Source organism: Amborella trichopoda, chromosome 3 (assembly GCF_054954075.1).
Source record: "Amborella trichopoda isolate Santa Cruz 75 chromosome 3, AtrichopodaSantaCruz75HAP2 v2.0, whole genome shotgun sequence".
NCBI classification, from domain to species: Eukaryota; Viridiplantae; Streptophyta; class Magnoliopsida; order Amborellales; family Amborellaceae; genus Amborella; species Amborella trichopoda.
Genome location: NC_142338.1, coordinates 44838855 through 44862282, shown reverse-complemented (window position 1 = coordinate 44862282; position 23428 = coordinate 44838855). Strand labels below are relative to the sequence as shown.

The window sequence follows — 23428 nt, the reverse complement described above, 5'->3', positions numbered from 1 at the left end:
TTAAATAAGCAAATAATATATACATAATACAAGATACGTACCAAACAACTGACAAATAATTTATCCAAAGTATATTAATTTTAGATAATATAGTCTATTTCTGATAGCCGACCCCAAATAGTTGAGATGAGGCTTGGATGATCATGATAGTCTATTTCTGATAAAATTGATTGTCATCCAAACATGCCCTAAATTTATGTCCAACTATTAAGAAAATATCTTGATAACCTCAGAAGTGTAGGACTTCTATGAGGAAGTTATTGTTCCTATTTAAGTCTAGGACTAGTGAGAGAACTAGTAAGAGAGATATGTAATGAAAAAGTTATATAAACAATTACATAGATAACGTAATTTAAAGAAACAATACAACTGGGCCACCAAAAAGAAAAAGAAAGTGTGATAAAGTGATTCTTTTACAGTCCATGTGAAGAAAGTCAAAAGAAAAATGGGTATTCTAGGCTATGCGCATTGCGTTGGATGATGGTGGCGGTGTTAACTAATAATGCACAGATATGAGAGAAGAGGAGCAGGAAGAAGAAGATTATGGTAGATGAACTTACTTGTAGCCTTTTTAATTTGGGACTTTTTTGCTGAAGAACAAGACCCAGCATCTGTATGTTTGCTTTTATTAAATTTGTGCTGTAAATCTCAAATACTAATTGCAATTGCGTTGCTTCAATTTTTCTATGTAAATTGATATTTACTTCTCGATCTTATTTAAATGAACATCTCTCATCATTGTTAAAGGATTAGGAGATATAATGTACTCTTTGTAAGTCAGTGATAAGGGGCTGCTACATTATTATTTAAATTGAAAAATAGAGGACATGGCTTGATATCTGGAATAGAGGACTTCATATGAACTTGAACACAAGTCGTTGTTATCATGTTTCGGTCTGTCTTTTTGGAAAACGGGACCACTTGCTCAAGAACTGTAGAATTCGCTTAAACTCTCGGGAACTGTAGTTGCAAGTTCCTACCTAAGTGGTGATCCTGCTCTGAAATCTCACTTCTGCGCTCCGGAAAGGGATCTTCAAGAGATATTATTTTTAAATTTTGAGATCTCACCCATACTATTAGGGATCTCGATCCCCGTTGTTAGATATCTCAATCCCCACCTTAAAGACCATGATAACAACTAAAATGTGATCTTCTTTATTTATAGCCAGCTAGCAATACAACCATACTTCTAATATAGTCGCAATCCAAGACTACACACACTCTTTAAGGTTCAGTGCAATATCCCAGATGGTTGGGATCAAGATCCAAAAGGTTGGGATCAGCATCCCCAAAAGTTTCTTGATCCCTACCATATGCATTGTATGGACGACGCTGCCAACCATAGGGATTTTCTAGCCTTTCGCGATCCCTAGCTTCTGATCACGATCTCAACAACTATGGTTGCAACATGCTTTAGTTCCTGGTAGATGGAATCGTGGTTCCAGGGCCATATTTTTGTGATATGGTTGATTTCATGACTTCTTTTTGGGCTGTCATCTTACTATGAATGTCTTATTGATAATTTGTGGAAGTTGGATGGTCTTCTATTGATTATGCTTTTTATTTTTCGGTGTGTATTGTTCTTAATTTTTTTTTATTTTATTATTTTCTATTTGTAACTTGTTTTTAGTATTAATCTGATTATTATGGTTTCAGTTTCTTTAAAGTTTACCGAGTGATTAAAAGCTCTCCCAAGATGGAAAATATTTGCTGTTATTTAGAAATATATAATGACTGATTGATTCTTCTCTCTGGATTCAGGGCAAGATGGCTTAACTGGAAAATTGATTTGTTCTGTTTAATATTCTTGCTGGTCTTTTTACTGCCATACTATCATTGCTATTTGCTGCTTCTCAACAATGGTAAGTCAGAAGTTCAAGGGTCTGATTATTTGTTTTCTTGAGTGTTCTTGGCTTTGCTTAATATGGTAGATAATAAAGGTTGAGGTGTTAAACTTGCCATGGTGGTAGCTTTCATTTGTCTTTTGAATAGTTGGTTAACTTGGCTTTATAAAGTTTATATTGCCATGGATTCGAGAAGCATTACGATACATGAATTGGAAATCCTTCTTTGATTACTCATGGAAAACTTTTTAATTCCTTCTAATGCTGTTGTGTTTTTTTTAATAATTACCAAAGGAATTGGTATTGGCAAGGAATTTGGAAAATAATTTATCAATTACAAGAGAGAGTCTTGCATTATCTAACTATACTATTATAGTCATGACAAATATTATTGGTGAAATATCAAAGCCTAGAACTCCATATTTTCTCTACCAAATGTTTGTGGTTTACATCCATACAGCTGCAGTGCAACCCTAGTAGTTATTGATTGATTTCAAACCTTCCAGTTTTATAGGCAATTTGGATGTTTTAGTTGGTGAACTAGTTTGAGAAATGGTGGGGAAAACTGTAAGAAGTAGGTTACACTATAAATCACATCAATTCGACAACAATCTTTGGTATCCAAATGTGCTCTGTAATCTCCTTGGAACTTGGGACTCCCTTTCCAACCACTTCCCGTTCATTAAGTTCATCACTCTTAATGACTGCTGGACCTTTGAATTAAACTCTGGTTGCCTACTGGAATAATATTTGCTTCCGCCCAAGTAGCATCCCCAAGAGCTAGGGGACTTGTATAGCACTTTAAGATTGTGCACCTAATCCTCTTTATTTAGATGTATCCATAAGCAACCTTTCGTTGATAAGTATCCATTTGCTTACTTTATTCCTTAATCCTACCCACAAGGCCTGCAAGGCGAGGATTTTGTTTTGCAACTCTTTTTTTTTTTTTATGAAGTAATCGACCTAATATAGTAATAATAGATGTACATTTTACTTGTAACAAGGGCTGAATAAAATTGGGGGCATAATAGCATTTTGTTCTATACATGAAATGTAAAAAAGCAAAAATGAGAACCACAGGATGATTATACCAAATTTGCTCTGGTACTCCCGCCCCTTGGCTAGTGACTCTGCTGTAGTGTTGGACTATCTCCATCTAGGCTTGAATGTAACTTGAAGTGATCTACATATCTCAATAATTTATTAGACACCTGTTTTAATCTCAAAAGGACACACTGAAGCTCTTCTATCCTAGTTAATAACATTATGAGAGTCATCTTTGACAATAACTGAGGCGCCCAACTTCTGTTGAACAATTTGCGGCTTCAAAGAGCACCTTTGCCTCAAGGTCTGAGTAGTGAGGCCAATAGGTTCACAGCAAGGCTGCTGAACAATATCTGAAAATACCCGCTCTCTCTGCTGATCTCAGGTTTCCAAAGGAGCAATCATTACAAAGTGAGTTTGATGATGTGCAGTTTTGGAACCACCCAATGGTGGGTTCTAGGAATCCAATATCAGATTGGACCATGATATGGATTCCAATTTAGTAAAAAATGCACCAATGTGAAGAACTTGAACTCATTTCTTGTTACTTGCCTCAAAAATGACATTGGCCTTGATCCTGTCGTTGATGGTACCTAAATGTGACTACTGACTCTCAAAGATTCTCATATTGTTTTCCAGCCATATGATCAATAAGGAGGCCAGAATAGAGGCTTGCCAAAGGAGGAAGACCTAGGCAAGGAAAAGGAAATAGAGTGCAAACAGTTGTTATATAGATGCTGGTGTGACCCAACACCCATTGGACAGTTCAAGTATGAAGGACCAACCTTCCTTGTTACGGAACAGTGGAGAAAATGGTGGTCCACTGTCCTTTAGTATCTTTGCATGTGTCACACCTGATGGAAATTTTTTTTTTTTTTGGAGAATTACACCTGGTGGAAAGTTAGATGCCCCATCTCTGAATGTTATCAACTGAGAGGGCCTTTTTGCTTATTACGAGCCAAGTGCACTCCTGGCTCTTCAGAGGGGCTTGAACTGACTAGGCATTTTGGGGCAGAGCTGGGGTCATGCTGCTGGGTTGCAACTCACTTAGAAAAGATGCCAATAAGAAACAACCTGAGGGAGCTGGTATCGATATCATGTTGTCCCCTCCATTTTGGGGGGATGAACTGAGAATTTAGTAGAGACAAGGAGCCTCCAACTCAGGGTTGTCATCTACATCTAGATTCTTCCTAAACCAAGGGCACCAAATCAGATGGCCTCTCAGGATCTTGTAAGATTTGAGAACCATCACACTTCAATTCACTATTATGCTAAACAAATGGGAAGAATGTATCCAGGTTCCAGAGTATTAGTGCCCAGCTATTTACCTTTCTACATTCTAATATAATTCCCAGTTTAACCAAGAATGTCATTCGACTTGCAAACAGTAAATGATAAGAAATAATCGCTTTCCAGGCCACCAAAGGCCGCACATTGTACTACTGGAAGTCATTGAGACCATACCTGTGGTGAATGACCTCCTGCTACAAAAGTACATCTTGTGTGGCCAAGGACCACCACCATTTTCCCAACAGGGCAGAATTCATATCTTTTAATTTTCCTATGCCCAAGCCACCTGCTTTTTTGGGCTTGCAGGCTGTGTCGCAATTTGCAAGATGGAATTTGTGGACTCCTTCCTCTCCCGACCATAATATCAGGACTCCATCCCTTCAACAATGGCCACTGGCATCCTGAAGGGAGACGTTTGGTAAACAAGAATATTTGATACGGTAGCTTTTATCAAAGAAAGGATTACCATTAAGGAGAGGAACCTCCCTTTTCAAGCCAATAGTTTATGCTTTACCCTATCCACTACACCATCCCATTGGTCTTTACTTGGTTTGCCAAGGCATAGAGGAATGCCCAACCCAAATACTTGGAGGGAATCGAGTCTATCCCACACGTCAACCTCTTGGCAATATCTAACCCTCAATGTTTCAAAAAGTGCTAGGCGGGTCCTAGGCGGCTTGGGGGTCCTAGGTGGCTTGGGGGTCCTAGGCAGCCCGGGGGTCCAGGCTGCCTAGCGCCTAGGCGGGCGCTTAGGCAGGCGCCCAGAACTTGGGCGGCCCAGTTGAATCCAAAAAAGATTCTACAGTTATATATTGTATAAAATATAAGAATTAGGTATTTAGGGCATATCAGAATTGAGAGTATACTACACATTAACACACACTCCATAAGCATAACTATAAGTCGGTCCATAATCCATATCTAATTAAAACTTAAAATTTACCATTCATAGTTCAATCAAAGTTCAAAGTTTAATAATTATTCAACATTCATCATCAGAAAAATTAAGGTCAGTTGCTTTGGCATCATATTCACTGGAGTCGTCACCCTCCTCGACATATTGGTCGTCCTCCTCCGTCTCTTCTTCCTCCTCCACCCTCGTTTTCTGTGCAGAAGATCTGGTGGCCGTAGGAGGGTCAGCTGATGTCCCTGAAGCATCCATGACCATGTCCCATGTCAATCCTTCATACTCCTCGACCTCATCATCATTGACTAACCACTCCATAACATTGTCCATATTTTTTGATCAGATATGGTTTTTCTTATCTCTCTTAGCAAACCTGTCCTTCAAGAATCGATTATACTTGACATAGACTAGGTCATTGAGCCGCTTTGATTCAATCATGTTCTTTCTCTTTGTATGAATTTAACAAAATAAAATGAAACTAATTAAAATCTATGCTTCATGTATTATTAATACAATTATACAAATTATCCTTACGGCCTTACCCCTTCAAAAGTACTCTAATTGCGCTCACAGCAGGATGAAGAAGTGGTTAGATTTAAGATGAATGGCCAACTTTTGTAAATTTGGAGAATCACACCCATGTTGGCTCCACTAATTGGCTGCAAAGATATAAAATAAAATCATAAATAAATAATAGAATTATAAAAATGAAACTTGATTACTTGAACTTGATGAACTTAAGAATATTATTACTACTTGGATCAATTCTGGTCCTTTGCCTCATCGCCATTGGACTCCCAAAAGACTTTAATGAACACTTGTAATTTATCAGCTCATTAGCGCATATAATATCCTGGATATCAGGATCAGGGACTAGCACATCTACACACTTATTAAATCTAGTTATAATTGTGTTATTTGTGTGTATATCCTTGTCAACATAAAAAAAAGATCGGTTCAAATAATAACCAGCTGCATGCAATGGCCGATGTAGCTGCCTATCCCACTTCTCATCAATAATCTCCCAAACAAGCTTGTAGCAGTTCTCATCATCATCAAAATTTTAGGTTATCTATTTTTTGCATTTCTCCATGACCTCATATATATAGCCCATAGAAGGCTTGTTACTATCAACCATGCGAAGGACTTTGACAAGAGGAAAAAATACCTTAAGAGTGCCCCTCATTCTTCTTCATTTTCTCTCAAAAAAAAGAGTGCTCTTCATCCCTCGCCAAAAAGCCTTAGAAAGGATAATATATCTCACCTTCTTGCCAACCTAATCGTTGGACCACTTGCATGCTCTCTAGTCATCTGAGGTAAACATCTGCCTCAGCTGGACTCTCCTCGAATGTATGCTATCTAGACATAAGTACCAGGTCGCAAATCTCGTGACCCCAGGCCTCACAATCTCTTCTTCTTTGTAAATATATGCATCATGCTGAGGGTGAGATGGTGGCCATAAATGATATTTGTAACTGACTTTGCCTTCTTCACTGTACCTGATTTCGGTTAAACTGCCAAGAGCCTTAAGCATGATGTCTATACAATGTGCTGCACATGGTGTCCAAAAGATAAGCTATGCCGAACAAATTAGCTGCAGCAACATTAGGAGCAGCATTGTCTGTGACAACCTGTACAACATGATGCTCCCCAACCTCTTTGATTCCCTTCTCTAAAACTTGGAATATGTATTGGGCTTCATGGATATGATCAGAGGCATCAATAGACCTAAAAAAAAAGTCCCTAAAGGACAATTCACAAGCAAATTCATCCGACTTATTCTCTTCCTATCACTCCAAGCATCAGTCATAATAGAAACCCCATACTGAGCCCATGCATAATTCTTAACTTTTACAGCTTCCTTCGTGACACTCACCACCTTTTTCAAAAGAGGCTCTGAAAGCTTATATGGGGTTGGGAATTTCATCCCAGGCCCAAATTGGCCAATTGCCTCTAGCGCAGCATAGAAGCTGCTTAAGCGAGCGGAATGCTCGCCTCATAAAATCATGTAGCAAGATAATAAGCAGCTCTATCTCTCTCTTCCTTCTTCGTTCTATTTTCAATGGTGGTGTGCTTCTTAGTTTTCTCTCCTGCAATCTCAAGGTCAGGCCGAGGCAAAAGGCTATCCATAGGGCCTCTAACTCGAGGCTTCTTACTGCCAGAACTAGAACCAAAAGCAATTACAACTCCCTTTCCCTTTCCCCTAATAATGGATTGTTCTACTTCTACCTCTTGACGTCCCTCCCCAATCCCATCTTCATCACTATCATCATCATTATAATTGACCCAAACTCCAGACCTAATCTCTGCTATGGAGGCAAATATCTCATCTTTAACCATATTCAAAAAATTGGTTATTTCCTCTTTAAAAACATCAAGAGTCTTTTTACATGGGGCAACATCCTCCCTGATACCGACAAGATGTTTCTTGAACCGGTTTATACGCCCTTTTGTATTCTTCTCCCAAAAATTGTATGTTATGCACGTTTTATCATTAGGATCTAGGTTGTAGCCATATTTCCAACCGGGATCACCACTCTTATTAGATCCTGAAGAAGACATCTCAAAATAATACAATTTATACAAGCAATAAAAAAAAAATCACTTACTTTGAGTTTGATTGCTCAATCTCCTAACTTCCACCTCAAAGGTGCTACTAAGGATTCCAAATCTTCTAAAAAACGCCCCCAATAGATTTATAAAACATCAAAAGTTAAATCTAATATCAATGGGTGATGTTTTGAGCAATTTCTCATAACTTTGAAAAACCATTTGATCCTAAAGAAATCACCAAAAAACTAGTTTTTTGGGGCTTTCTCTCTTTAAAATGGGCTCCAATAAGTTTTAGGTTTCAAATAGACCTAAAACCCTCATTTTTGGCCCTTTACTATAAAAACAATGGACGAGAAATGCCCCCACCGAAAGCAAATTCTGCCTCTGGGCGGGGCGTTGGACCTGAGCGACCGCCTAGGCGGTTTCCTGGGCACCCAAGGACCACCCCGTTTTTTGGGCACCTAGGCCTGGGCGATGCGCCCAGGCCCATAGATTCGCCTAGGCGGGCCGCCCCGGCGCTGGGCAATCCGCTTTTTAGAACACTGCTAACACTAATTCCTACACCACTTCGACTCCCATGAGTTTTGGCCATATTAAATTTCATCTTAAGAATAACCTAAGATTTTGTACTTGTTGAGGGGAGACATCGCAGGACACCAGAGCATCATGTGCATACTATAAGCTGAGATATAAGAGGTCCCGCTCTTGAGATTTGGGATCCCTGGAACATACTGAAAACTTCAGCCACCATGGTGAACTAAAGGAGGACAAATAGTCCACTTGGCAAAGGCCCCTCAAGGATGGTAACCTTAGAAGCATCCAATTGATGAGCATCGAGAAGTGCACTGATGAAAGGCCCTTGATATCAAAGATCTCCACTTGTTGCTAGAGCCCATCGGATTGGGACCTAGTTTAAGATATCCCAATCTACGCGATCATACATTTTTTCTTAGTCCTGCTTAAGGGCCCAACCGAAAATTTCTGAATGGTGCCTAGAATGGATGCACTCGTTCGGTATAAGGGCCCCATCCAATATTTGACATTCCGACAAAGGCACCTTGGCATAGGGATGTGACACTATTTAGGACCTACATAGGACCTTTTTAGGACCATAGTTGTTGGAAATTCCTGAGATTCTAAATTGTTTTAGGAGTCGGAATTGCGGAATCGCAATTGACTAGAAGATTGCTGTTTTCGAGTGGAATCACATAAAACAAGATTCCTACTTTACATAAATTGAGATTCGACCCAATGGAATCGAGATCCCTATATACATGGAATTGAGATTCCGACTGCTTTAGAATCAAGTTTCTGACCTATTTGGATCGACCCATATGGAAATGAGATTCTTTCATGCATGGAATTGCGATTCTTAGATCTTTGGAATTGAATTTTTGATGTATTGGGATCAAGATTCCTACGAATTTGGAATCGAGATTCATATCAGATTGGAATCGAGTTTCAACCCCTATGGCAATGGAGTTTTGAAGAAGGGTTCCGTTGATATGAAGTCAATGTATTGAGTTATTGACTATTGAGCCTCAGACACAGTATCATAAGTGAGGTACATTAATAGAAGCTCGTAGTCCACTAGGGAAATTGTCTACAAAAGATACAAATATCATCTCTTGCATTTTGAAATGTAAATTTGATTTCATTATTGTAGTCCAAAATAGGACTTTGTTTGTGCCATGGTGTTGTCTATGTTGTGGTGCTGTCAAAAAGATGATTGCATCTTGTAACTTGAGATCAGGTGTCGAGCTCGAGTAATTTGATGCTTTGACATTGCAAACATCAGTTCTCCAAAAAAAAAAAAAAATGCTTTGACATCCTCAACATCTATTCTTCCAAAAAAAAACGAGTGGAAATCTCATACCTATATAGAGGGCTCTGTGCCTTGTGATAATAATGGTGAAAATGTAGCGCATTTAATTTTAATGCTCGAATGACCAAGTCCTCTTGATTTTAATGCTCCAATGCCCTAGTTATACCTGCCTTTGTTACTTGCAAAAGACATTAGAATCATACTTGTTTAGTACTTCTAAACTCTAAACGTTTGCATTTGAAAGTTGATTCGTGTTGCAAATACTTCAGTATTGCCATCATATTATTATTTGGAGCACCTTTAAACCATGGGAAACAATGTTATCCAATCGGGTTTCCAAATAACTGAAATTATAATCCGTAAATATATTTAGGTGAGATTCCACATTTAATGAATCACAATTTTGTGCACTTATGAACATCAATACTTGATTTTATGGGATCAGAATTCCAAAAAAATTGCATCAAGATTCTATGAAGGCAGAAGTAAGATTCCATGTTGATTGAATCACAGTTTCCTGCACCTACGAACCGAGGTACTCGATGTTGTGATTTTGGATTAAAAAATAATAATAAATGTTCAATAAGTCAGAGGCGGGTGCTTAGACCCAAAGTAGGCCGGCTTTTTTTTTTTTTTTTAAATTTGGATCCCCCACACCTCCCCCCATTTTATTGTATATTAAGATGCCAGAAGCCGGAAGCACAAATCACACCTAAACATTTACAACTTTAGATTGTAAATGAAATAATTATAACTCAAAAGCAACATTAAAAGATAAAATCAACTCGAGATGTCATTTGAATCTCGCAAATCAGAAGTCACTAAGGTTTAAAACTTAAAACTTAACACCTAAGCCTAAAAATTAGACATTTCACCTTCAACGTTTATCTGTCAATTATCAACTTAAAACTTAACACCTAAGCTTGAAAATTAGACAAAAAAAAAGGTCAAACATGAAAAAATTAGAAATGGTCATCAAAAAAATTACAAATGGGAAGTGAAGTAAAAATAGTAGAGACATTGACCCTTTAATATATTGGGTTCTTATTAAGCCAAAAAATAAATCAAGTTAAAACCTTCACATCAAAAGTGCAATGACATAACACAAAATCAAAAAAGAATATCACACATGTAATTATTTAATAGGCATTAAGAAAATATTAAACTAACTAATAAAATAATTATGCTTTATGAATCATAAATCAAGAAAACACATTACTCCTGCAATTAATAAGAATTAAGCAATTATTAAACTAACTAATAAAATAATAATTCAAATAGACAATAACATATCAAATATATATCACAAAATATCAAAGAAAAAATATAAATAGCAAATAATAACATCATTAGATAGTAAGGGAAAAAATACAAAACCTAATGAAAACTATTGAAATATACCAACCTTCTTGAAGTGGACTCGATTTTGGGCCAAACCGAAATGTTTGGGATCCCACATCTTCTCTTTTGCAACCCTATAAGCTTAAAAATATTGGGGATGAATATCCTTTAATATCGTGACCATTCAAGGACTTCGAAAAAATTTTCGATCTCTCAAAAAATCTTCAAATCTAATTTTTTTTCAAGTTGTTTCTCACTCAAAAGTTCACTAAATTTTTGGGGGCAAGAATGGCCCCCCAAACCCGAATCCCCCTTTTAAGGGGGTAAAATGACATTTTATGCCCCCTCTTGAATTTTTTTTCGCCAAAGTCGTGCAAGCCACCTAGGCGGTCCGGCGGACGACTTTTCGTTCATTGATAATAATAAAATTGAGATTCATTATTTGTGGAATTGGGAATTATCAAATGTGGAATCAAGATTCAATAAATTTGGGAATCAAGATTTGAAAAAGGTTGGAATTGAAATTCCATACATGTTGGGATTGAGATTCGAAAAGATTTGGAATTGAGATATCTAAAATAAGGAATTGAGATTCCTAAAATTAGAAATCAAGATTCCTGAGCCCACTGACTCACCAAAACAAAAAACAAGAAAAAGAAATCGAGATTCCTGACTTAGTGAAACAGGTTGTGAAGATTCCTTGTTGGAATCGTTGAATTAGGATTCTGAAGCGGAATCGTGACCAGGGAAGACAGATTTTAATAAACTATGTTTAGGACCTGCGTGAGATGGGTGGCAAGCACTTTTGCAGGATCTTGTATGTACTATTGAACAGGTCGATCGACCTACAGTTTTTTAATTGCGATGTGCATTCCATCACTCGGACTAGGAAAATGGGCATAGAGTTTATCCCCATATGGTTGGTCTCCATATCATAGTTCTTTGAGAAGACAATTGAGAAGTTTGGGGCCAGGCTCTCTGAGAAGAAGGTTGAGAAGTTTGGGGCCATTGCCTCTTAGAACCTATGGAAGGGGGCCACTGGGAACCCACCCGACCTGGGCCTTTACTAACCAAATTAATGTGGGCTCTACAAATTTCTGTTTCAGAGAATGGCTTTTATGGTTTAGCAACATTTCCGTCCAATGATATTTCTGGGCTGGAGGCCATTGTACTCGTAAAAAGGACCATTTCTATGGTTCCAAATATTTCGCATTCATTTTCATTGGGTTTGCTGCTTCGTGTTCTTGAATATTTGTGAATTAGCCACCTGTGCTCTGGCTCTAAATATCTTGTGTCTCTCTCCATTTAGATTTGCCCCATAGTATGTCAGGACAGGTGACCAGCATAACTCAAAACCATACCTGCAATAGGTAAAGGAATATATCTGACATATCCCAATGAATATTGGAACATTTCAACACAATTGATTGCCCCTCTGAGCTGTAATTGCATCCGACCAGCATGTAGTTCACCATTTTCCTTTTCTTTCCCTTCATGCACTTTAGGTAGGCGTGGTGATGTAAGGAGGAGGGGAAAGAAAATAAACAAAGTAGAAATATCATCGTCATCATCAAAGCCTTTTCCTAACTATTTGGGGTAGGCTATACAAATCATGGTCTGCCATTCTGTTCTATCGAGGGCCATACCCTCAATGAGGCAAACAAACTAGAAATATAGAAGACAAAAATAAAATGTGAGATAATATACCCTCTTTCAAGGTTTGGGCGTCCACCCCAAAAAGATCTTTTCACAAGACCCAAAATAAGCCCTTCTTCTCTTCTTTATTCTTTTCTTGTCTAGTTACATATTTTTAGAATAAAACCTTGAAACCTAAAAAACCGCAATCAATATTAAATCCTAGTATTTCATCTTTTAAAAAGATTCAACTTCCAATTCTACCTCTCAATCCTCTACAACAAAAAAAAGACACAAATACCCTAAAAGGAAACTAGAAACCCAAAACGTAAACTTCAATCCCAAAAGAAATAAAAATAAAAATAAAAAACCTTAATTGCATCATTCTCCTAGGGTTGAGAGAAGCTTAACCTTGAGCTTGTTGTAACCATTGCTTCCTTCAAAGGCCACTTGAATAGTTTATGAGGATGTTCCATCATTTGTTAGGTAGTTTGTCTAAACCAATGATCAAACACTTTATATGTAACTTGTAGTGGAACTTTGGGATGTCAAACATAATTTTGATTTCTCGTTGGAGCTCCTCATGAAACTCTGGAAGATCGAACGTGATATCGAGATCACATGGACATTCCTCCAGTCGTGGTTCCTTTTTTTTTTTTTTGGATTCTTTTTTATTAAATATAGAGTTCAAAATGGACGGATCAGTAACTCCTTATGTCATGGTTCTTGTTTCAAAATTTGGTCATTACATATAGGATCAGCATTTGGAGTCGATTGTGGAGCTCGATTTTTCCCTTTAGTGAGATTTTATAACGGATCTACGTGATTACGAGCACCATTTTCTCGTTTAACGCTATTTTCTAATCGTTGCCATCGCTGATTTATTTTGCTGGTCTCTCTTCGAATATCTTATGTGGCATCATTTCTTGTATCTTTAATTTGTTGCTTCACAACCTTCATCATTTGTAGCAATATACCTTGATTGTGAAGTGGTCTAAGGAGGGTGAGGACTAAACTTTTCGTCAACCCGACCCAAGCCCAGGTAAAAGAGGTGGGTTGTGTTAGGTAAGTAGCTAATGTAAAACTTTGTCAAAACTTTCCATGAATCTTGAATCTACGTTATTTGCTTATAATAATACCCTTGATTGTGAGAGTGGGTCTTGGTACCTTCGTTATAGATGAATATTCCAAGTTTTAATACCAATTGATATAGGTACACTGATACCAATTGATGTAGGGTGGAGGGGAAAGAAAATAAACAAACCTGATAAATAAAAGATAAAAAATAATGAGTGAGGGAATATACCCGCTTTCAAGGTCTGTAAGGGATCCACCCTTGAAAGATATTTTCAAAAGACCCAAAATAAGCCATTCTTCTCTTCTCTATTTTTTTTCCTTGTCTCATTATATATTTTTAAAAGAAAATGCTAGAACCTAACTTACTTCCTAAGAAACCCTAATCAATATTAAATCCTAGCGCTTCATCTTTTAAAAAGATTAAACTTCAAATTCTACCCCTCAATCCTCTACAAAAAAAAAGGCACAAATACCATAAAAGAACCTAGAAACCCAAATAACCCCAAACCTAAATTTCAATCTCTAATACAATAATAAAATAAAAATTAAAAAACTCTAATTGCATTAGGTGGAAACTTCCCCAACTGTTCGGCTTGGCTCAGCTCGGGCCAGTAAATGTGGCCTGGGCTTGGGCCTGAAAATCTAGGCTCAGTCTCCAATCTAGAGCAAGTTTGAGCCTGGCCCTACTATTTTTTCCTCTTTTTTTTTTATGAATTTAGAAAACGGGAAAAAATTAATATCTACTGGCATGTCCTGACCTGACTGATATCATTAATAAGGCCGAGCCGGGCTACGATGCCAAGAGCAATACTATGCCTAGGGCACGACCCCTCTGGCCATGTTCAGGCCTGGCCGGTCCTTAACATCCCAGTCTGGGCTCGGGTCAGCTTTGCCTGACCCAGGTGCTGCATGTTGCCACCCTTAACTTTAGGTTTGGGATTTTTGATAATGAAAACTTTGTTTTCTCGTGCTAGCTATAAAAATGTTGAAACCCATGGTATATCTTTCTACCATATCCAGTTAATTGGGAAAGCATGCCCTGCCCCTTCGCAAACTTTCTATTACATGGATCTTAGCCAAGAGCATATGTGGCTCTTCAGCCCCTGAAACTACCATGTGCAACCCATCACCCCTTCTTAAAATAAACAATTTGAAGATGACCTAAAAGCTCAAGAAGTTCTTCAATCTAAAAGTCTTGCAGGTTCCACATATGGGAAAATGGTTGAAAACTCGTCAAAGTTATTTCCCTTCATTTTGTTAGATTGTTTGCTGCACTTCTTTTCCATTCACATATAAATGGTATGCCTCTTCTTATTCTTGCTTGCCTTTTATAGGTTTGCCGAGCCATGTATATGGGAATTTATAGAATCTAGAAAATAAATAGTCTAAAGATTGTAATGGGGTGTTCTATGCATCCAGCTGATATTTGTTATAGGGATGCCTCTTTAATATACATTTAGTGAAATATGTTATGGACGATGTTTGCATCATGGTATGTCTTATGGATGTTTCATGCAATCAAGCAAGTTAGGGAAACTGTTGCATAATGTTGCAGTCTCCCTCAGTGTGTAATCTTCTTAATTTGCAATATTTCCTTTCATCTCAGGAGTTGGAAAAGAACGAGCTGCCCTGGGAGCTATTTTATTCTTGCTGGCATTTCTTTATGCATTTTGGCGAATGGGTATTCACTTTCCAATGCCTTCCCCAGATAAAGGTATTTATGTTTATTTTGGCTGGTCTACTTTATTTTGGCCAATATTACTTTATGCTTCTTGACTGATCTCTCTGTGCTATATAACTGAGAGCGACTATAAATATTCCTACTAGTGTGACATCAAGCCAATTTATGAGCAATGTTTTTGGTTGAAACAAGTCCTCAAGCAAAATGCAAAGAAAGAGTAATTGAACTTCCCTATGAACAGTCTTCATAAGCATCTTGTTTAATTTAGTAAAGATGAATTTAGTGTTTCTTTCTAATGTTTTAAATTCTCTTTTTTTGTCTCAACATGAGTGTTAAAGCTTCTTCATTTGGTGTTTCAGATTTTCTTTTTCCCCTTGCATTATTGACCTAAGGAAAAAAAGTGAGGTCGGAGGTCATAGATACATTCGTAGGATTAGTATATTTGAAGTGAAATAATCTTTTGAGAAGGACGAAGGTATGAAAGGCTTTAGGACCAGATGGTACCCCGATAGAGGCTTGGAAGTGCATGAGAGAGATTGACATATTCTGACTGACCAAGTTGTTCAACAAGATATTGAGAACAAAGAAATGCTAGACGAATAAAGAAAAAGTATCGTCATACCATGAACAAAGGTGATATGTAGAATTGTACGAACTATCGAAGGATCAAATTTACTAGCCATACTACGAAGTTGTGTGAGAGAGTGATTGAGCAACGACTAAGACATGAAACGAGTGTATCAGAAAATCAATTCAGCTTTATGCCAAGGAGGTCAATAATTTAAGCTATTTTTCTACTTAGGCAACTGATTGAGAAGTTTAAGGAAAAGAAAAAGAAACCTCCACATGGTCTTTGTTGATTTGGAGAAAGCATATGATAGGTACCTAAAGAGTTAATTTGGTGGGTGTTGGACAAAAAAGGAGTCTTTAGATGGTATAATGAAGTGGTGAGAGATATGTACGGGGAAATGCTAGCTAGTGTGAGGGCAACTAGTTGAGAGACGACTTCTTAGATATAATAGGCCTTCTGGGGACAATGTTGAGCTCATCTCTTTTGTTTTGGTTATAGACGAGTTAACTGGGCATCTGTAGGATGAGGCCCTGTAGTGTATATTATGTGCGGATGACATAGTTTTGATTGATGAGATTAGAGGAGGCATTAACGTAAAGTTATAACTTTGGAGGTATGCTCTAGAATCTAAAGGGTTTAAAATTCGCCAGACTAGTACAAAATATATGGAATGCGAGTTGGTAGCTATAGGAGTAGAAACGAGGAAGTAGTTAAGATTGATGACTAAGAAATGCCTAAAAGATATTATTTTCAAAATATTGGGTCAATGGTCTAGTAGAATTGAGAGATTGTTCACATGTCGCGCATAGTATAGAGCTAGGTGGGCAAAGTGGAGATGTGCATCCAAAGTTTTATGTGGTCGTTGCATACCAATGAAAGTAAAAGAGACATTTTATAGGACGGTTGTAAGACCAGCCATGCTTTATGGAACGGAATGTTGGGTGGTCAAGAAACAATATATCCATAGGATGAATGTAGTTGGGATGAGGATGTTATGATGGATGAATGGCAAGATAGGAAAGGATAGAATTTGGAATGAATGCATACAAGAGAACTTAGGGGAGGCTCCAATAGGCTATAAGGTAAGGGAAAGTAGACTTAGGTGGGCTGGCCATGTGCAATGTAAACCTAATACAACATGGGTTAGAAGGGTTGATTTTGTACTAGTGGAAGGATTTAAAAGAGCAAGGGAAAGGCCTAAAAGGACATAGATGGAGGTAGTGAGAAGAGATAAGTTGACTTATGGTTGGACTAAGGGTATGGCCCTTGATAGAGCAAAATGGTGGAACACGATTCATATTGCATCCCTAAATAGTTGGGATAAGGCTCGGGTGATGATGAATTAACTCAAGAAACAAAATGGGAATGTATTTTGCTAAGTAGATGCATGGTTGATGTTTATTTAAGATTGTCAGAGAATACAATGTAACATAATGAGGGAATATCATAAACTACCAACTAGTAGTGTGGAGCCTTGTAGTCATTAATGGGCTATTTGCAATTCTTCGGGGGCAGAAGTTAGAACTTAGAACCCTGCTGACAGTCATGATAACTTTCCTCCACTTCTTCGTAGGTACCTTGATGTGGATGGTGATTCCATTAACTCCATTACATGAGCCCTTTGAATGATAGTTTATCCTTAGAAAATTAAAATTTCATGGAAGATTTTTAGAGGGGTGCCTTGATACGTATTTCTATCTCCCATGTTCATAGAAAGTCTAATTGTTAGTTGGGTCTCCGTGCTAGGAGATTTGGAACTCTCAATTATCTCCTTCTGACTTGACCTTTACTTGCTTTTTGTTTATTTGTTTATGTACTTATTTATGTATTGTCGTTCCTTTTAATTATCTTTTTTGAGTAGGTTAGAAGTAGAGTCTTCTTTTCTCACTTTCATTTATTTTTCTGGTTACGTCGCCTTGCTCGTGTGCATTTGCAGTAATGTTTTCTGGTTATGACTTATACTTTTATGCAGCAATTGAAAGTAGGACTATGTGACCCAAGCAAGTATATACCGATTAAAATTTTCCTTCCTTTTTCTTTATTTTACCACGTGGATCACTTACAAGTGTCCTAATACAATAAATGAACCAATAAAAACACAAATAATGTGAATGACTCTCACATGCTGGCCATCAAAACAAAATCTCATTCATAACATGAATCCGAAAATTACATAATACTTGAAAAAATAAGAAGACATGAAATAAAGCATGACCACAGACCTTGCCTCAGGTTACCCCTAAGGACTTTTCACACCCCACACCGGGTCTCCTCCACCAATGGTGCAAAGGATTTAGGTCCAAACTTGTCTCATAACTTGGGAAGCCTAGGAAAAAACACCAAAGAGCACGACATTGGTTAGGGCTAAACCAAAGCACAACTCATGTGCACAACTCAACACATATGGGCCAGGGTGTCCCACTCCTTGTGGCTTGATCGTGCATCCCGTAGGGTTTCTCAACTTCCTAAACCCGAAGTTAGCAAGAGAGATTAGAGAGGGGCGTGCCAGCCCTAGGGTTCAGAGGGAGAGAGAGGGGCTAAGTCAAGGTGTAAGTATTTATAACATGGAGGCTAGGGTTTTGAAGGTTAGGGCTTTGCCATCATTGTGACACTGAATCTTATTCTTTGATCATGTAAACCTGTGAGGTGAAGAGATCTCATCCATTCATTCCTTAGATCAACCATCTTGATAAAAGGAAGGAGGTGGAAACATTATTCTGCAGTTTCTGTAAATCTATTTTCGTCAAATATTGTGTAGAAAAAACAATATATTTATGCAAATCAATTTCAATTAGTCTCTTACACTTTCCTATTTGAAATCAATCAAAATCTTTGCAAAACACTTTCCATAAATTTCAAACAAAGTGCATGGCTTCATTCATAAGCCACCAGAATAGGAAAGAGAGGCGAAGTGGGCGTCCCACTCATATGAGGCCCTTGTGGGCCCCAAGCTCCACTTGTGATGGGTCCAAAATAATCCCGATGGGCACACCTTAATTTATATTTTAGAACATTAAAAGGAATTTTATAAACCATTTAGCATTTTATTTTATTGTCTGATTAAATAAATCCATAAATCTATTAAAAAATTATTTTTCAATAAAATAAAATACTTAGAGAAATCTAAAAATTTATTTTAATTGTCTAAAATATAATTAAAACATAATTAAACATATTTAAGAAGATTTGATGGGAATTGCATCTATAGAGTTAGGATTATAACAAATAAACTACGGACTCCATCTTTTCTAGAAACCGTATCTCACTACACCTTTTCAAATTAGCCCAATAGTTCCTATAACCCAATAACCTTTAGTAGGGGTTCATTATTTGATTATCAAAGTCAGCCAATAAAGGAAGGAGACATAATCCTAGTCCATGGTCCCTCCCTGAGGACAAGTCCATACCCCATTCCAATACTATGCTCTATTGTCCTTCTAACACAGTCCAGTGTTGCAAGGACTTATCTATTCGGCAAATGTACGCAATACACACCCTTATTCAAATGGCCACTTCCTGGACGGCTATTTAGTGTACATGTCGTGTGATGGTAATGATGAGGAGTTTGACCCTTGTCCTCTCCGTCTAACCATCACACACAGGGGTCACATCCAATCCCTTGGCCAACCGCTCCAGGCACAACTTCGACCTCATCAAGGGATAACCCCATATTGAAACCCTTATCGGTTGTGCTCAAAATGCCAGGGCTGCAGCTTTTAGACATCAACTTGAGCCATAGCCAGTCAAAGCTCAGGTGTGTCTCTTCTCAGCATTAGTAATGCCTCATAGTCCAATATGGACCACACTCCCATTGGAGCCAACATTTCACTATAATAATTTCAGTACATGCTCTCATAAAGCCTTTAAATGGCCACATAATCCCGTTACCAATTTGACCTTTCTTAATGGATAAAATTAATACACAGCCTTCCTACAATTCTGTAGTTAAAAGGTTGGACTCATCAGTCCATTAGGTGATGAAATTTAACTATTTGCATATGATTGATAGAGATTAGATAATTCCTTTGCTTGACCAAATTCTAAATTTCGATATAATTAGCTTCTAGATGCTGAATGAAATGCTAGTTTGGCCAGTTTATGATTGAAACAGGTCATCCTCTTGTATACACTATACTTCACATTTTTTTGGGATTTTGTAGTACCAGTCAACCTCCTTTCTTGTGAGCATCCATGATGTTGTTGCCGGCTTGCATTGTCAGGTGTATAACTTGGATGGAAAAGGACATTACCCACTTGTTGCCTGAATAGTAGCATAGAAACTCGAACAGATGACTGAACTTCAGCCTGGGTGAATTCGCAAGCTACCTGATGTGGGCCATGCACTGAATTGTAGACTTCGATTCGTAATGGCAGACTTGCTCAAGTCAAATGACATTGGCAACTCCTACTCGAGTCCCTAAAAGATACCTTTGGTAGTATTTGGAAAGCCTAAGGTGGTCAGGCTTGAGGGTTTGGCTCATTAGGACCATACCGAAACCTACTGCTGACCTGAAAGACACATTTTTATTGGTTTTGCTGAAAAAGAGATGCTTCAAACTTGATTTCAGAGTCCCAAACAGAAAATGTTGAAATTTGTTTTTTTGGAAAATGTTAAACGGTGAAAATGTTGAAGTTTGTTGTTTTTCTTTTCTGAACCATTGATGGGCAACCAACAGTGGAGCACCATGAAGAGCTGATGGTGCACACGTCCTATCATGTTAAAGTTTTGATGGTAATTAATGCAATTTATTTTCTTGAAGTTGCTTGTTTTATTTGAATTTCTTCTCAATAGATGAACCTCTAAGCAAAAGTCTCATGGATCACTTACATTGGAGATTATAGAAAGTTACTAATTTTTGCCGCGTTGCAGTTTGTGCAGCCTGACCCAACATACCTACTGATGGATCTTGTTTTGCGACATTATTTTTATCGAACTGTGGGCATCAGTATCTGTTTTACATATTGGGGTTGTTATGTGTTTTACATTTTGGGATTGCTTAGGAATTTCTAAGGGGAGTCGGTTTGGGCTATCCAAGTTGAAGGTTCCTGCAGGGGGTAATGGTGGATGGTGAGAACAGAAGCAACATGAAGATCGTTGTGGGGATATGCAGGCCAATGCTTGGTACTAGTCTGATGCTGGTAAATGATTCAGATAAATTCATGATTGGAAAGCAGGGTGGCAAAGGACTCCCTCAATGAGGTTAACCAAAGCAAAGGTCAGGGGCTTACTCAAGGAATTGATATTCTAGATGCTTGGCTCCACATGAGATTAGGTGGCCACAAGATCATGGGATGGGGTTCCAGTGGGATTAAGTACTGGAGCCCTTTCTAGGTGTCGGACTTGTGCACGTGAGGCTTGTATATTTGGATGCATGTGAGGCTTGTATATTTGGATTCCTTGGAAATACTTCTGTTTACCTCCAGTGCTTGTTGCATAAAGCTTTAGTAATTTAAATAGAAATAAAAGAAGATTGTCCTCAACCACTTGGCATGAGCATCAGTGTTCGCAAAACCGGCCGATCTAACCGCTAACCGACCAGTTAGATCTCCGGTTTTGGTGATCAACCAGTATTTTATACGTTAAATAAATTAATACTTCCAATTTGTATCATATGCGTTATGTTGGTTTATTGGATAGCATTAACGAGTACCTTTTACCTTAATCAGCTTCGAATCCCGCTAGTGTTCCTTTTTTATAAGAATTTGTTCATAAAATCATTTCATTGGTTCAAAAATATTTATTCTCTTTCAATGAAGTCCTCTATTACTAGACACACTAACCAATATGCCATTAATTACTTAATTGATAAAAATAAGGGCCAATATTATATATAACATAATGTTTTTTTCATTTTCTTTAAAAAAAAAAAAGATCATTTTCTTTAAAAAGAAAAAGAGTTGGTCTAGTCGATTTTTTTAACACTATTTTAATATTCTTTACATTATGGTAAAAATGAAAAACCATTTTGGTCATTGATACTTACTTTATATTTTTCTATCTTTTTCATAAAATTTTAAAAATACCTCTAGGCACAAATCGACTCGTTAAAATCCATTTTCTCATCAACTTTCAACTTCATTTGAGTGTGTTTTGTTTTAATCACATTCTTTATATGCTTTTCATATTTTAGAAGATTTTTTTGTATTTTTTTTATTTTTTCAACACTTTTTTTATCATTCGAGACTTGCCCGGTTAGAGCGGTTGAATCGGCCGGTTTACCGGTTAGGCCGGTTAAATCACTTCCAGGCCCATGTCCGGCTAACGGTGATTTAACATAAAGAAAGAAAAACAAAAAGGCAATGTCTTCACTGTTAAATATTCTAGATTTTATGGTTTGAGTACCCTGGTATTTATCCAAAGAAAATAAAAGACAAAAACAAGAGTAATATCCAGAACTATCTAAGGAGATCACACAACAGGTTTGAGTGAAGAAAATTACCATTCAGAAACCTTTTAGGGCTGTCTTGTATTTGGCTCGATGTGTGCATGTAGTAATCGTTGATGGAATTGCTTTTATCTAATAGTATCTAACTAGATGAATGCTTCTTATTTGCTTCCTTTGTTATGCACATGCAGAAAGGTTGTAATCCTTGACACAGCTTGCGATCTGCTCATGCAGTTTCATTGTAGATTGATTCTGCATAATGTTTCTTTTTAGTGAAATTGATTCTGCGTAGTTTAGATCTCTCTTTCTCAATTGTAGCATTTTGAATATATTCTTTAATGCTACCAACAGTGGGGTTTTTGGCCATGTCATGTGATGCAGCTTTCCTGTGCGTGATTTGCTTCCCAGCGAATTAATTTGTTATAGTTTCTTCAATGTTCATTTGATGGACCCTGTTCCATTTCTTTTACCAGGTTTTTTCACAATGCCGCAATTGGTCAGCAGAATTGGAGTGATAGGTGTCACTGTCATGGCTGTGCTATCTGGCTTTGGAGCTGTTAATCTACCATATAGCTATTTATCTCTCTTCATCAGGTTACTTGAATAGATTACTAGCTTCAAGAGTTGCAATGTGCATTCCTATGAAGATAAAAATAATTGTATATTTCTCAAGATAAAAAGTTGTAGAGCAACTGTTCCTTACAATTTTTGCTGTTTCACTGTACAGCTCATGCTGTTTCGACCACTAAATGAGCTATTCATATCATTTCATAAGTATGGCATATGTCAGTTTTCTGGATCCAGTTTTTCCTGATCTATTATTTTTATTATATTCCAATGTACGATAAAAATATCTTATGGAAATTCTGTTTGAAGGAAGGAAATGTCCTTTTGAGGCACATTGTGGGCTCAGAGTGGGGCAGGGCAGATCTCGAATTAGAGTATGTCGAGGAATTGTCACCCTGAATACAACTGCCATGGGTTCTGAATATCCTCTTCATGACTGAATCCAACTAATTCCCCATTGAAGATTTATTAACATACTCTAACTCTTCCATCAGGACGAGTATTTTCTGATTTGAACAGGAAATCACTCCTATTTGACTGGAATTTTGAACCCCCCAAAGGGATGGTGGCTTCACCACTAGCTTGTTCTCCTCCTGGGTACTGTATGGCCACATTTTTCTTAAAGTTTACTGTGGAAATTTAGTAAAACAAGTTCTTTGCTGAACCCGAAGGGCACCCAGCCACGGAGAATTAAATAATTCCTTCGT

The 23428-nt window shown here is 37.5% G+C and overlaps 1 protein-coding gene across 3 annotated transcripts in view; it reads left to right on the top strand.

Annotated features, from left to right (window-relative positions):
- The window catches only part of LOC18443970 (GPCR-type G protein COLD1), a 44816-nt gene that overhangs the window by 3427 nt on the left and 17961 nt on the right, over nt 1-23428 (top strand). For 2 of the 3 annotated variants that reach the window (XR_016051272.1, XM_006854149.4), the window contains exons 2-4: nt 1762-1862; nt 15123-15230; nt 22628-22748. Coding sequence is in view for 2 of the 3 variants with exons in the window: in XM_006854149.4 (XP_006854211.3) it covers nt 1762-1862; nt 15123-15230; nt 22628-22748 (330 nt within the window). In the remaining variant the exon portion in view is untranslated. Of the gene's footprint in view, nt 1-1761; nt 1863-15122; nt 15231-20638; nt 20985-22627; nt 22749-23428 lie in introns of those variants that run through there. The other variant, XM_088860830.1, reaches the window with a different exon arrangement.